Genomic DNA, 16,153 nt, shown 5'->3' with positions numbered 1-16,153 from the left:
TATATATGGGCATCACGACTCTTCATGTCAGATTCATATTGAGCCTTTAGCCCATTGAAACTGGTTTTCAATTGTGCAAATTGAGCTTGCCATTGCTAGACAATTCTTTGCTTTTCATTTTCTAAATTTTGTTCAAGGTGCCTTATTCTATCATCTTTCAAACTTAGGAGTTGTTGCACTTTTGTGGCTTTGTCCATTATTTCACTAGCATACACCCCTGCATATTGTGATAGTCTCCCAAGATCTTCAACAGGGGTCGCTTGGGCATATTTCCACAGTACTTGAAAGGAGCTATTTGCATGGACCAAATCCTGCCTTTGCTCGGTCCTTCTCCTCTTTCTCTGCCTGCTGACTACTGCTTTGGGACTGTAATTACGTCCAGAGGAGGAACCTCATTAATATTGAGAATGACCTCGGAGGTTGGAAAAACTGGGATGATTTCGAGATCATCAGTGTCCATAGTTTCTTTACAAACCTCAATAGTGAACGAGGTCTTCTCAGTGATTATAGGAGTCTGAGCAATCTATGTTTGTGACAGAGTTTGTTGTTTTTTAGGGTCAGTCTCTTTAAGAAACTGATCCCAAATCACATCTAGACTTTCTTCTGTCGTTACCTTCTCTGCCTTTGATTCACTAGCTATCGATGTTTCAGTTACATGAACTGCATCTTGACTTTGAGATGTGCTTGTTCCTGTGTCTTGTTCCATGTTTTGGTGATTTAGATTCAGAATTTCACTGGGAAAATGAGAAATCATTTTAACCCTGTATTGATGAAACTGCACTAATTCCTCGGGGCTGAGCCGTGATGTTTCTTCTTTTTCAACCTCTGCATAATTTGAGGCCAATTGAAAGAAATCATCAAATTTATCAGGCTTGTTTGTAAACTTCCTGATCTTTGCCTGTGTTGTAATATTTTTGGCAGTATCAATCAGATCATACTGCCGATTTGGAATGGTTGGAAAGTTCATCAGTTGGATTTCCTCCATCTCCTTAGTAGCATATTTGAAATTCTCTAAAGAATAGAATCTACAGCAAAACGAAAAAACCTGCGACATTGTCTTCTTTCTTTCTTTCATGACCTGAGACAGGCTATTTCCCGGGCTAGGAACTTATTGGGGACATACAGGGCAACACATGACGTTGTGAAAGGCTGCCAAAAACTTGAAAATAGATAAATGATTCCTCCCCAAACCATCTTCCAATTGATAAGAGGTCAATGTTTCCTTCAGCGGAGATTCTAGGGCACTTCTCATTGAAAATAAACTATTAAATAGGAAGGATGGTACAATGGCTAATCTTGTAAAAATGGGGTCGGTATTTTTACTCCCGTGGAATATTATGGTAAATGTGGATAAGAAAAGGGTATTCAATAGTCCATTTCCATCCCATGGATGCAAAATTTGAAGTGAAACAAATGCAGTCCATAATGTAGGCACTCATGTAGAATGGGAGAACAATAGTTTCAAAAAAATTACATTTTTTCCTATATTTTAGGATTTCGTTGATTAATTTGTTGGAGAGAATAGTTCCCCGGTCCATTACATAACTATTAGATGAAACTTCAATCAAGGGTACCCATTGGTATCAAAACTTCTAGGTATTGGCATAACCAAAAAATCTACACATCATTGCAGCAACAAAACAATAAGGTGCATTAATAGAGGCTATAACATACATACCCTTGTCCTCCCACTTATGCTTTGTTGGGTCTCTTCTCCATCCTTAAATGACCTCATATTGGTGTTCATTTTCTTGTATGAAATTATAAACGATGTCTTTATCATATTTCTTTTGAACTGGTAGGAGGTGGTACATTGTAGACAAATCTTTTCCAGTGAAAGAGTCGATGACCATCTGTCTCTTGGTCATGAAGTTCCTATCTGCGATGTTCATATGATAAATGACTCATCTAATCATATCCATATAAGACAAGATGCTTGGCTGAGCTCCAATTCTATGGAGAAATGAATTGGCCACATCATTTTATGTAATTTCTGAAACAGGAACCCTATCCTCTGTTGTGATTATTCTTCGTGTGAATTTTGGCCCTTCATCTTCAAAAAGCTTATACATGGCCTCCTAGCTAGAGACCCCAACATTAGGGGTGCATGTCATGTCAGAAAATAGCACAGGCATTTATGTGACCTTAGGAGGAGGAGCAACTAGCTGTTGTTGAACGAGAATTTTCCTTCTAGGTTTAGCCGGTTGAGACATTTCTTGTGAATTTTGTTTATCGGGACTAGCCTACAAGGAAAAAACAAAAGAATGACTAGCGCCTACACTTAGAGAAAATGACCAATTATGAATGAATCCAATACTTTTATGAGCGAAATCTTCGGGAATCCTTAGTATTAATGAAAGCATTTAGAACATTGAAAACCATAAATTCACTGCATTTCACCATTAATTAACAGAACGTGCATCCACATGGAATTTGACACACGTCATCTTTACCGGATATTTTTATTGAAGAAATCAAATGGTTGTCCTACCAAAACTTGTGATCTCATCTATCTCCAGACCCAATTACTTTTATCAGAACATATTTAATATAAAATCGCATCTGCCCTTCATCGCAGCTTTTGGAATGAAACCTTTGCTTAGATCCACCGATCTCCAATCATGATATGTCTTACGCCCCTGATTACCTTTATTATAACAACTTCAATGTAATATTGTACACGTCAGCTTTACTAGAGATTTTTATCGGAGAAATCAAATGGTTGTCCTAGGAAATCGCTTATCTCCGGACCCAATTAATTTTATTAGAACATCTTTAATATAAAATCACATCCGCCCTTCATCACAGCTTTTGGAATGAAACCTTCGCTTACATCCACCAATCTCCGATTGAGATATGCCAATAGCCCTTGTTTCCTTTTAACTCTTTGTGATCGTCGTGCTAGCCCCCAAATAAGAGCCCTTCATCGAAGGTTATCAATCAGAGGTTTCACTTCAATGCAAAATACGCCTCAACCTCCGATCGTTGATTTCTCATACGTGATGCCATCGCTGCCACATATTTGCTACCTGTCACCTTGTGAGTAATGCCACATGTTACCCTTTTTTGGCCTATTGTGAGCCTTGAAACTGTTGAATCTGCCTTCCACGTATCAACCATGTTGGCATGCCGTGATGACGTCAGCCTCTGCGTGTCACTTCTCGTAACCAATTACTGGCTGTGATGCATCCCTTAACTCATCTAGTTGTTCTTTGCCATGTGTCTCTTATCGGATCCAGTCTTTTGCTACAACACATCCCTTTGGGAGGAGAGAGAAAAGGCGCCAACTTGTGTGATTTCGCCTCCGTTGTGTCGCAACTTTTCAATATCGCATATTTGTGATGCTTGTCATGTTAAAACCTATGATATCAAAACCTTCGATACCTAATAATCTCTTTTTTTGGCTCAAACATGGATGAACTTAGGGTTCACATGTCCTATCGGTGCTGCTTTGCACATCTTAGTGCAAATGCTAGTAATAGTCTAACTGAAGTGACACTGCCAATGAAAATATCTTTGAACAAGATGTGGCATATTGTAACCGAAAAAATCAACTGTTTATGACTACCCACTTCTTATGTGCGTTTTGTTTCTTATACATTATTTCCATTCACACCACAACCCTCGCTTCACATGGTGCTCTCTTCACACACCCTGATAACTTATTCTAGCGGAAGTCAACGATTGCGCCACAACAGCTTTCCATTTTGCATTTGCAGAGGAAGTGGATGGTTCCACCACAACCACTTTCCCTTTTTGCATTTGAATTTCTGGCTACTGACTTCACAGGTCTCATCACCCTGAGCATTTCTACCACTTGTCTCATGCTTGGCCTCTCCTCTGCCTTGGCAGTCGTACATTTCAATGTGATTTGAATTGTTCCCACAATCTCTGCATGTGTTTGTGATTCTATTATTTCACCTCACAGACCTTCATCCACCACAAAATTACCATAATCCTCAACAGAATGGAACTTCACCCAACTGATGATGTCCATCCCCTCTGCAAAACTGAAATCCATTAATGCCTTATTTCTCATTATCAACTCCAACACCACCACTCCGTAACTGTAAACGTCGATTTTCTCGCTTGCCCTTCCTTAAATCCCGTGTTCTGGAAAGAAACATCAAACCCACAATAAAAAATAGCCAATTTAGATTTATGCAAAAAAACCAAACCAAAAATTGGTTTACCTAGTGTCATGTAACCAAAAGTACCATGGACTGAAGTGTTAGAAGAAAAGGATCTCATGTCTACGAGTTGGGCAATCCCAAAATCAGAAATGCGAGGATCCATATCTGAATCCAACATTATTTTTTTGGGCTTGATATCTTTGTGTATGATCGAAGGACGACAGTCATGGTGAAGGTATGATAGCCCATGGGTTGTGCCAATGGCTATTCTGTAACGAACATCCCATCCCAACAGTGGGGAGGAGGTTTCATCTCATGCAAAACATCATCTAGGCTATCATTGGGGACATACTCATACAAAATGAAACCACATTCATCGTGCACCTAGAACTCCAATAGTTTAAACACATTTCTATGTCGGACATTGCCAATTGTTCAAATTTCTCTTGTCATTCTCATTTTCTCTGTGTCTTCATCACTGAATGTAATTCTTTTCAAGGTGTATACTTGCCTCGACGACAACTCTACTATGTAAAAAATCCCTTGAGAGCCCCTTCCTATTACATATATCTCGTTCAGATTCTCTGTAGCTTGCAAAATTTGATTCAATCTGGATGGAATTTCCAGGGAAGTTACCTCCTCTACAGGCCTCAAGTTGGATTCAGGAAACAAAATTCTCCACAATATGAAAACCAACATGCAAGAAACAAACAAAGTTGAACCTATGGTAATGAGGACTATGCGTATGGTACCCAAACCTTTCGTTCTTCTCTTGTTCTGCTGATCAATACAAGAAACTGAATCCCTCTTACATCTACATGTATTTTCCCCTTCTTCTAGCAAACACAGCCCAGGATTGCCAGCGAATAAGCTCGAGGAATTTGAACTCGCAAACCTCATCCATGACGAGGGTATGAATCCTTTGAGCTGGTTATTGGAGATGTTTACTCGAAGCAATGACACAAGACCGTTAAACGTTGAAGGAATGTTGCATGAGATATTGCTGGATGACAAATCTAGGTTCTCAAGCTTATTCAACTACCCTAGAGATGATGGAATTTCACCCTTTAGTTTGTTGTTGTCTTGATTCAAAGAAATAGCTAGATTTTGTAAGCTTTCAATCGATGACGACATTCTACCTTCAAATTCATTTCCTCCCAACTTAGGTTCTAGTAACTACTCAAAGTTGGAGAACAAGTCCAGAATGTTCCTGCCAAAATGATTCCCTTGAAGAACTAGATATTCCAATTTCTTTAGATTGACCAACTGCTCTGGTATTGAGTCATTCAGTGAGTTAAAACCCAAGTCAATAGAACACAAAAGATGGCATTTACCAAGTTCTGGAGGCAGTAGACCCGTCAATTTGTTGGAAGAGAGATTGAGTTGTTGGAGACTGGAGAGTTGCCCCAATTGTGGAAAGGTCAACGAAGCTCAATCTATTCTTGGAAAGGTCAATGCAGCTCAAATTTTTGATTCGCCCTAAGATTGAGGGTATTTCACCTTTCATATTATTATCCTTCATATCCAGATAGTTAATGTGAAGATTCGAACCCATAAACTGGACAGGGATAACACCAGTCAAACAATTATGGTCCAGTCTTAATCGCCTCAAGCTCTGACAATTCCCAATCTTTGGAGGAATCCCTCCTTCGAACAAATTGTTTCCCAGCAACAGAATCTCCAACTGGACAGAAGAGAAAAGTTTCATAGACATTATTCCTGAAAGACGGTTCCCAGTTACATCGATTCCCGCGAGATTATTTCCGGCACCCAATTCTCGCGAAATTGGACTAGAAAGTTGGTTTTCAAAGATGAAAAATTCTCTCATATGTTTCATATTACAAATCTCAGAGCATATTTCTCCTGTGAGACTGTTGTTGTAAAGATAAAGGTTCTCTAGATGACTCTCTGCTCAGAGTAGCTGTACAGGCAAATGGCCTTGAAAGGAATTTTTGGACAAGAACAAAGTGTGTAAATGTTTCAAACCACCTAGCTCTAGAGGAATGATCCCCTACAACTTATTTCTATGTAGCCTCAAATCTTTCAATCGCCTACATCGCCCTAGTTCTAGAGCGATGTTACCAGACAATGAATTCTAATTCAAAATAAAGCACAGAGAGATATTTCACTTATCCAAAGGAGGAGAGTATGCGTACTGTGAGTTGATTGAGGAAGTAACCGATGTGCTTGGAAGTAGGAAATCCATTAAGACCAATTGTTTGGTCAGTTGTTTGCTCAAACCAATGGTGGAAAACAATGACCACTGTTTGTTCAAATGAACAATGGAAAATAAAAGAGTAGACGAAAGTTGGCCATGATAAGTTTTAGAAGGGACACCTTCTGTGTAATTAAAGTTATTATTTACATCGTTAGTGTTACCAAGGACCTAGGTACATTTATAGTTAATAAATTAGATTATTAAACTTACTACTTATGTTGTTGAAAATATAAAAAATGATGGATTTTGGTTAATGGTATATTTTTTTAATTTAATTAATATGTAAATTTAAAAAGCTTTGATATAAAATTGAAATGAGTAATTCAAGAGTCATTATATTTCGACTATGAAGTAATAATTATACTCTCTATGAGAGCCTGAAGGGATAACTCAGTTGGTCGAGTTCCTATTGCTAAGTACCTCGAGGTCACTGGGTCAAATCTCCTTGATGCCCTTGGGGTTAGGCCTTGCTAGTTTGGCCGACGGGTAGATCCCTTCAAGTTGATCTACCTAGATTTTCCCGTGGATGTAGCAGCCACTCAATGCCTGTGAATTTTTTCATGCTCAACCTCGATTTTGTTGGGTATGTGTAATGGTGCGGAATTCATGCTCAATTTTCATGCTCAACCTCGATTTTGTTGGGTATGTGTTATGGTGCGGAATTCATGCTCAACCTCGAGTTTGTTAGATTTTTTTCATGCTCAACCTCGATTTTGTTGGGTATGTGTAATGGTGCCGAATTCATGCTCAATTTTCATGCTCAACCTCGATTTTGTTGGGTATGTGTTATGGTGCGGAATTCATGCTCAACCTCGAGTTTGTTAGGTATGTGTTATCGTGCAGACCCAAAGATAGTGGGCGGACCTACCCATGTTTCCCATGGTTTGGTGCATGGGTTTTGCACATGGTTTTGGGCATGATGGGGGCATACCTACCCATGGTTCTGTGCATGGGTTTTGCACATGGTTTTGGGCATGATGGTTTTCTGTCCATGGTAATTTTTGTAGATGGTTCTGTGCATGGGTTTTGCACATGGTTTTGGGCATGATGGTTTTCTGTCCATGGTAATTTTTGTAGATCTGGTCAAGGGAACTACGATTATGTTCTAATCCAAGCTTAATGGATTGAGGTTTATTAATTCTTTGGCATGTATATATATGTATTGTAACATTGAAAGGAATATAATGAAAAATCTTATGTTCTAATACAAGGTTAATGGATTGAGGTTTATTAATGCTTTGACATGTATATATATGTATTGTAACATTGAAAGGAATATAATGAAAAATCAATTTGGTAGTCCCAGGGGAAATATTTGTGTATATTTTTTTATGTTCTCACCATTGTATATTTTCTATTTTAAGAATTCGTTTGCTGGTAATTTCTGTACAAGGTTAAAATCTATAGAGTTGACAGTGGAATTCCTTAAAAGATTTAATTTTTGGATATATTTAGGTGTGGTGATATGATATTTTAAGTCACATCTATGGTTTCAGTTCAAAATTTGGAACTACTTTAATCTAAGCCCCTACAAAGATGATTATTAGGTACAAGTTCCCTCTTTGTTGGCTCCATCCAACCACAGTGTTAGGATCACTTTAGGTCTCTGAACAAGGAAAGGTTTGTCAAGTTTGGTTCTTGCCCTGCTTATTTTGGGTCTGGCATCATGTGTTCATTGAGGGATATCAGTATAGATTTTACAGATATATCGATGCATGAATATGTTTATTTCTTAATGTTTTTAGCATTATTGGGAAATATAGATAAAATAACGATTATGGTGGGAAATATAGATAAAGGAACGATTATGGAAAGTGAGGATGGCTACCAAAAGTTAATTTCCTAGAAGAGTCATAGACAAACCAGGGCTGCATCCTAAAATATCCATCATAAGTGTAGGATTGGTGGGGGTTATATCCATATATAGGTACTCATGTTCTCAAATTTGAATAGAAATTGTTGTGTAGATGGAACTTGACAGATGGTGCAACTCGTTCCAATCCGCAAGGACATTACCACTATGGAAACATCACTACAACTCTTGTCAAAATCTCCGCTACTGCCACAAATGAGAACAATAATCACTGCAATGGCACCGATGGAGCTCTTTGGTGGCAGAAGGGAAATAAATTCTCTCTTTCTCCATATATTGTTGTATGTATAAGATTTAATATATGTACCCCTGACATACTCCTGTCCCATGTTTTGAAAAGTGAGGTTCCCATACCTACATCTACATTTGCACCCATGTACATGTATCTTGACACCTTAGGTCTCTTTGTATATTTGTACATGATAGAGTGTGTGAGGTAGGTTAAAAAACTCAGTCATAGTATTGTCATAGTATATGTTTTGAAAAGTGAGGTTCCCGTACCTACATCTACATTTTCGCCCATGTACATGTATCTTGACACCTTAGGTCTCTTTGTATATTTATACATGATAGAGTGTGTAAGGTAGGTTCAAAAACTCAGCCATAGTATTGTATAATTAGTGACAATCATGTGATCCACAATTGGGATACTAAAATTTTGATAGTGTGAAGATGTTATTTTTCAACAAGCTATAACATGACTCTTTTTTATGAGGAACTTGATTTTTCTCTTGTAGGAATCCTTCTAGATAAAAAAATTGGAAAATTAAAATATATTGTTTATGGATGTTAAATTTACATATTCTATAGATTTATTGATCTTAAAGAAACATACTAAGAAATTAATGATGCATTATATTTATTGAATTTTTAAGTACATGTTATTGAATATTTAAGTACATCTTCTTGATGTGCCCCTCTTGAGTGAATTTTCATGGATGTCATTTCATAATTAAGAGTTCTAGGTTTAGAATGAGTCCGGGTTTGTGGAGATGTACAAACATAAATTCTATGAGATGTATGAACATAAATTTTGTGGAGATGTAGGAACATAAATTCTATGAGATGTATGAACATAAATTTTGTGGAGATGTAGGAACATATATTCTATGAGATGTATAAACATAAATTTTATGATGTTGGATATCAGACCTATAAACTTGGATGCATCAATAATAGTGGACCTTTTTGTGTGACCTTCATAGTTTATATATTGTACTATGTAGTATCACTTTATAAGAACTTTCAAGTGATCCACATAATTCTTGTTAGATTGACAACCTTATGAACAAAGAACATGAAAACTTTAATGTTCTTTTCAAAATTGTCGTGCTATGTAGTATCACTTTATAAGAACTTTGAAGTGATCCAAATAATTCTTGTTATCCAAATAATTCTTGTTAGATTGACAACCTTATGAACAAAGAACATGAAAAATTTAATGTTCTTTTCAAAACTGTTGAAATTGGTGCTTGGGTTAGTTATATGAGCCATTTTTTAATGTTTTCTAATTTGGATTTTAGTGGTTGTAACATTTTATGTTGTTATAGTAAAATATATTTCCTGTTTTTATTTGTCTATGTTATTTATCTATTCTATATTTTTTAAAATGTTTTTAAGAAGATGATTAAGATCGTCCAACCACCCATTGTTAGTTCAACTTTATTCGTAGTGGTTGTCTATGTTATTTATCTATTCTATATTTAAAAAAAATAATTAACAAGATGATTAAGATCGTCCAACCACCCATTATTAGTTCAACTTTATTCATAGTCTAACCACTGTTATTGATAGGTTCAACTTTATTCATAGTCTATTACAAGCAACCACGATATTGGAACATTATAGACCACAACTCACTATCCAAAAAAAAAACTCTACTTTCCTTTTACAAGGGCCCCTTTTGGCCTCCTTGTAGGGCTTGCATATCTTTTTGTCTCAATTTCAAATGTTTTTTTACAAAAGAAAAAAAACCAGCAAAATTTATATTAAAAATATAATATACTCTTTACATTTTCGTAATACCACATTATATGCATCATAATTCATCATATAGATAAAAAAGTAATTGTTCCCAATCAAGAGTGATACAACTAACTAACTATTCTAGACAAACCAGGGCTGCATCCTAAAATATCCATCATAAGTGTAGGATTGGTGGGGGTTATATCCATATATAGGTACTCATGTTCTCAAATTTGAATAGAAATTGTTGTGTAGATGGAACTTGACAGATGGTGCAACTCGTTCCAATCCGCAAGGACATTACCACTATGGAAACATCACTACAACTCTTGTCAAAATCTCCGCTACTGCCACAAATGAGAACAATAATCACTGCAATGGCACCGATGGAGCTCTTTGGTGGCAAAAGGGAAATAAATTCTCTCTTTCTCCATATATTGTTGTATGTATAAGATTTAATATATGTACCCCTGACATACTCCTGTCCCATGTTTTGAAAAGTGAGGTTCCCATACCTACATCTACATTTGCGCCCATGTACATGTATCTTGACACCTTAGGTCTCTTTGTATATTTGTACATGATAGAGTGTGTGAGGTAGGTTAAAAAACTCAGTCATAGTATTGTCATAGTATATGTTTTGAAAAGTGAGGTTCCCGTACCTACATCTACATTTTCGCCCATGTACATGTATCTTGACACCTTAGGTCTCTTTGTATATTTATACATGATAGAGTGTGTAAGGTAGGTTCAAAAACTCAGCCATAGTATTGTATAATTAGTGACAATCATGTGATCCACTATTGGGATACTAAAATTTTGATAGTGTGAAGATGTTATTTTTCAACAAGCTATAACATGACTCTTTTTTATGAGGAACTTGATTTTTCTCTTGTAGGAATCCTTCTAGATAAAAAAATTGGAAAATTAAAATATATTGTTTATGGATATTAAATTTACATATTCTATAGATTTATTGATCTTAAAGAAACATGCTAAGAAATTAATGATAAATTATATTTATTGAATTTTTAAGTACATGTTATTGAATATTTAAGTACATCTTCTTGATGTGCCCCTCTTGAGTGAATTTTCATGGATGTCATTTCATAATTAAGAGTTCTAGGTTTAGAATGAGTCCGGGTTTGTGGAGATGTACAAACATAAATTCTATGAGATGTATGAACATAAATTTTGTGGAGATGTAGGAACATAAATTCTATGAGATGTATGAACATAAATTTTGTGGAGATGTAGGAACATATATTCTATGAGATGTATAAACATAAATTTTATGATGTTGGATATCAGACCTATAAACTTGGATGCATCAATAATAGTGGACTCTTTTTGTGTGACCTTCATAGTTTATATATTGTACTATGTAGTATCACTTTATAAGAACTTTCAAGTGATCCACATAATTCTTGTTAGATTGACAACCTTATGAACAAAGAACATGAAAACTTTAATGTTCTTTTCAAAATTGTCGTACTATGTAGTATCACTTTATAAGAACTTTGAAGTGATCCAAATAATTCTTGTTATCCAAATAATTCTTGTTAGATTGACAACCTTATGAAAAAAGAACATGAAAAATTTAATGTTCTTTCAAAACTGTTGAAATTGGTGCTTGGGTTAGTTATATGAGCCATTTTTTAATGTTTTCTAATTTGGATTTTAGTGGTTGTAACATTTTATGTTGTTATAGTAAAATATATTTCCTGTTTTTATTTGTCTATGTTATTTATCTATTCTATATTTTTAAAATGTTTTTAAGAAGATGATTAAGATCGTCCAACCACCCATTGTTAGTTCAACTTTATTCGTAGTGGTTGTCTATGTTATTTATCTATTCTATATTTAAAAAAAATAATTAACAAGATGATTAAGATCGTCCAACCACCCATTATTAGTTCAACTTTATTCATAGTCTAACCACTGTTATTGATAGGTTCAACTTTATTCATAGTCTATTACAAGCAACCACGATATTGGAACATTATAGACCACAACTCACTATCCAAAAAAAAAACTCTACTTTCCTTTTACAAGGGCCCCTTTTTGGCCTCCTTGTAGGGGCTTGCATATCTTTTTGTCTCAATTTCAAATGTTTTTTTACAAAAGAAAAAAAACCAGCAAAATTTATATTAAAAATATAATATACTCTTTACATTTTCGTAATACCACATTATATGCATCATAATTCATCATATAGATAAAAAAGTAATTGTTCCCAATCAAGAGTGATACAACTAACTAACTATTCTAGCATAGCTCAAATTATCATCATGAGTCTAGTACCTATAATACTAAGGTAAACAAAAAATATAGCCCCATATACAATATTAGCAAAATACTAGGTAATTAGAAATTTCCAAGATCCTTGAAATCAATCATTGAAAAATTAGGCATAATTGATCTCTGAGTTGAAAATATACCAACTAAGTAGGCATAATTGATCTCTTGTGAGTTGAAAAGATACCAACTTCCTAATCACCATTCTTAAGTCACCAAAACCATCCAACTTTCCGAGACAAAGCCATTTAACACAAAATAATACACCCCATAATGATTGATCTCTTGTAAGAAAAAATACCAACTTCCTAATCACCATTCTTGAGTCACCAAAACTATCAACTTTTTGAGAGAAAGCCATTTAACACAAAATAATACACCCCATAATGCAATGACAGGCCACTAAACCAAAAATGGAATGGAAGTATTGACTAGGTTTAATGACGAGGAAGTATTGACTAGGTTTAATGACGAGGCCACTAAACCAAAAATGGAAACCAAAAATGGAAATATTGACTAAGTTAAACAAAGACAACTAAAATGAAAATATTAACCATGTTTAATGGAAGTATTCACTAAGTTTAATGTCGATAAAAAAACCACAAGATAACTTCCCCATATGACAGATATTTTGCAAAATACCTCAAAACCAATTTCATTAAAATATACCCAAATTTTTATGAAAATATTATAAATATTCTAATTTTCATTATCAAAAATACCCTCATTCATGCATCTCTAAATTCCCCCTATGATAGAGAAAAAAAAATACCGAAAACTTTTCCAATCACGAAGACAAAGCTTCCAAATAGGACCGATTCCAATTGGTCATAAGTTTTAAATGGTTTAATACAACAAAACAAATAGAAACCCAAAACAATAAAAGAATATATGGGCCACATTCTCTTAATCTTGTAAACATAATATGCATCTACCCGGATCATGACCATACATCTACATGGATCATGACCCAAAAAAACTATAAAAGAATATATGGGCCACATTCTCTTATGCTTGTAAACATAATATGCATCTACCCAGATCATGACCATACATCTACATGGATCATGACCCAAAAAAACACTAAAAGAATATATGGGCTACATTCTCTTAAGCTTGTAAACAGAATATGCATCTACCTGGATCATGACCATACATTTACATGGATCATGACCATACATTTACATGGATCATGACCATACATCTACATCTGCATATATTTCAAATATTATTATATATGTAGGTTAAAAAAAACCCAAAACATTATTAAATGGCTTTTGGTGTAAATGCTAAATATAATATGCATCTAACAGGACCATGACCATATATCTATATTGGCATATGTTTCAAATATTATTATATATAATAATAAAAATAAAAACCAAAATCCTATTAAATAATTTTTGGTGTAAATGCTAGTATATTACTCTTTATTGAAGACGCAGTGAGCATTCACTATTGTACTTATCGATGTCAACTTCTATATCAGAACATCTAACAAATTCAAACAACATTAATTTAGTAGAAGAATTGAGGAAACTCTTATTTTCAAGGTATTTAGCGAGGCATTTAGCTTTCCTCTTCTTTCCAGGCTGTTATTTCGATTGGCGTGTTGTCACTCAGAGGACAAAAACTAAATGCCTCGCATGCCTCGCATGTCAGGCAGCATTTACTTTTCTATGAAATTGGAAATAAGAATTTCCGAAAAATTGACAGCAAATTCAAAAACCTGCAACTCATTTAGTGCTCATTAACAAGATACTTATTTTCAGCGCCTCCAACGTGGCCGCCATGACAGAAAGGACATCGTATCAATATCATTTACTTACTTCACCTTTCTTTCTCCTCCATGGCAGGAGAATCCCGCGACGGATTTCTGAAGCACGGCGGCTTTGTTGTCGACTTACAAGTGCCCTAACCGTTACCGTAACCACCGCACATTGCCTAGTCAAATTTGGGGGGTTATCATTATTTAAAAAATACCTAATGGTATATATTTTTCTGGATTATTCAAAACACTTCCAAATTGTAAAACTATATTTTAAAGTGAATAATTTTTACCAATTAATACACTGGAGAGAAGCAGAGATTAACTTAACAAAGTTTCGAGTTACACTGCGTTCCGCGTCCGGTAAATAATAAGAGTCTCATTGATAGTTACAGTTGGTAGTTGAACCTGTGGGAGTTCCAAATTCCCCACACATAAAGTTTATTTGTTAGACAACATGAGTTCAAACAGTAAAAACAAATTTCATTCTTATATTTAATTTTTCCAAATTTATCCAACCACTATTGACTGTCCCAATAATTCGAAAGTCAACCATTGAAATAATGATGAGATTCTTAATTTTACATTACTTCCAAAATCAACTATTGAAATAATGATAGTTGCAAACATATCGCGGCCATGCACATGCAAATCAGTGAAATGTTGCACTTTATAAATCAATACAGCTATCCCATGCTTATTGCAGACTAGGCCATGGAGATTACACACTTCAAAATTTGATAGGGTGGACGCTATGTTGGGAAACATAAAAACAAACATTTATATGGACAACTTAGTTTCATACTAAACTTAGAAATCCCCATGCTTATTGCAGACTTGGCCATGGAGATTACAGACTTCATACAACAAGGTGAACACTCTATTTACGACATATCTCAATTGTCTAACCACAGTTGAATAGCGCGGCTCCGCCTACCATATTTGGATTCTGCATGCGGAGCTTTTACATGTTTGCAATACAGATTTATGGTCGTTTAGACGAGGAGGGGAGGTGGGGATGGTGGTGGAGGAGATAGGTAGCGGAATGGGCCTCTGAGAGGTGGGGACGGTGGTGGAGGAGATAGGTAGCGAAATGGGCCGCTGAGAGGTGGGGATGGTGGTGGAGGAGAGGGCAGCCGAAAAGCCCCGGGTGGTAGAGCAGAGAAATACCCGAGGGTGCGGGGAGGTGGGGATGGTGGTGGAGGAGATAGGTAGCGAAATGGGCCCGTCAGAGGTGGGGATGGTGGTGGAGGAGATAGGAAGCGAAAGGGGCCGCTGAGAGGTGGGGATGGTGGTGGAGGAGAGGGCAGCCGAAAAGACCCGGGTGGCAGAGCAGAGAAATACCCGAGGGTGCGGGGAGGTGGAGATGGTGGTGGAGGAGATAGGTAGCGAAATGGGCCCGTTAAAGGTGGGGATGGTGGTGGAGGAGAGGGCAGACGAAAAGACCCGGGTGGCAGAGCAGAGAGATACCCGAGGGTGCGGGGAGGTGGGGATGGTGGTGGAGGAGATAGAAAGCGAAATGGGCCCGTCAGAGGTGGGGATGGTGGTGGAGGAGATAGAAAGCGAAATGGGCCAGTGAGAGGTGGAAATGGTGGAGGTGGAGAGGGCGATGTCTGGGCAGTAATTGTCAGAGGAGCCAGGAATATGGCAAGCAACAATGCCATCAGGCCGCGGCGTCCACCCGACTCAAAGCCCATCGTCACGAGTTCACTCGCTTCTTTCTGCCTTTCTGGTAGTGGAACCGATAGATTTAGAGGAGGAGTGCATATCTGTGGACAGCGTCTTTGACACCTCTATATAGCTCTTCATCCGTCGGAATTTAGGAACTTGCTTCTAAAGATGGTGAAGGTTGTTACTTAGCGTGCGATACGAGGGGGAGGTCGGTTACAAGAGCCACA

General features: G+C 36.5%; 1 protein-coding gene across 1 annotated transcript; it reads right to left on the bottom strand.

The window, feature by feature from the left end:
- Positions 1-5,463: 5,463 nt before the first annotated feature.
- On the bottom strand, positions 5,464-5,970 carry LOC149220109 (brassinosteroid LRR receptor kinase BRL1-like). The gene has a single exon (XM_089386996.1). The coding sequence runs from the start codon at positions 5,968-5,970 to the stop codon at positions 5,464-5,466; it is 507 nt and encodes a 168-aa protein (XP_089243122.1).
- Positions 5,971-16,153: the final 10,183 nt, after the last annotated feature.

The sequence above is a fragment of the Pinus tabuliformis genome, chromosome Q, assembly GCF_031772625.1.
Source record: "Pinus tabuliformis cultivar Carrire ecotype Pingquan chromosome Q, CPIR1, whole genome shotgun sequence".
In the NCBI taxonomy this organism is placed as follows: Eukaryota; Viridiplantae; Streptophyta; class Pinopsida; order Pinales; family Pinaceae; genus Pinus; species Pinus tabuliformis.
The sequence above is the reverse complement of the archived record's forward strand: the minus strand, read 5'-3'. Positions and strand labels throughout refer to the sequence as shown.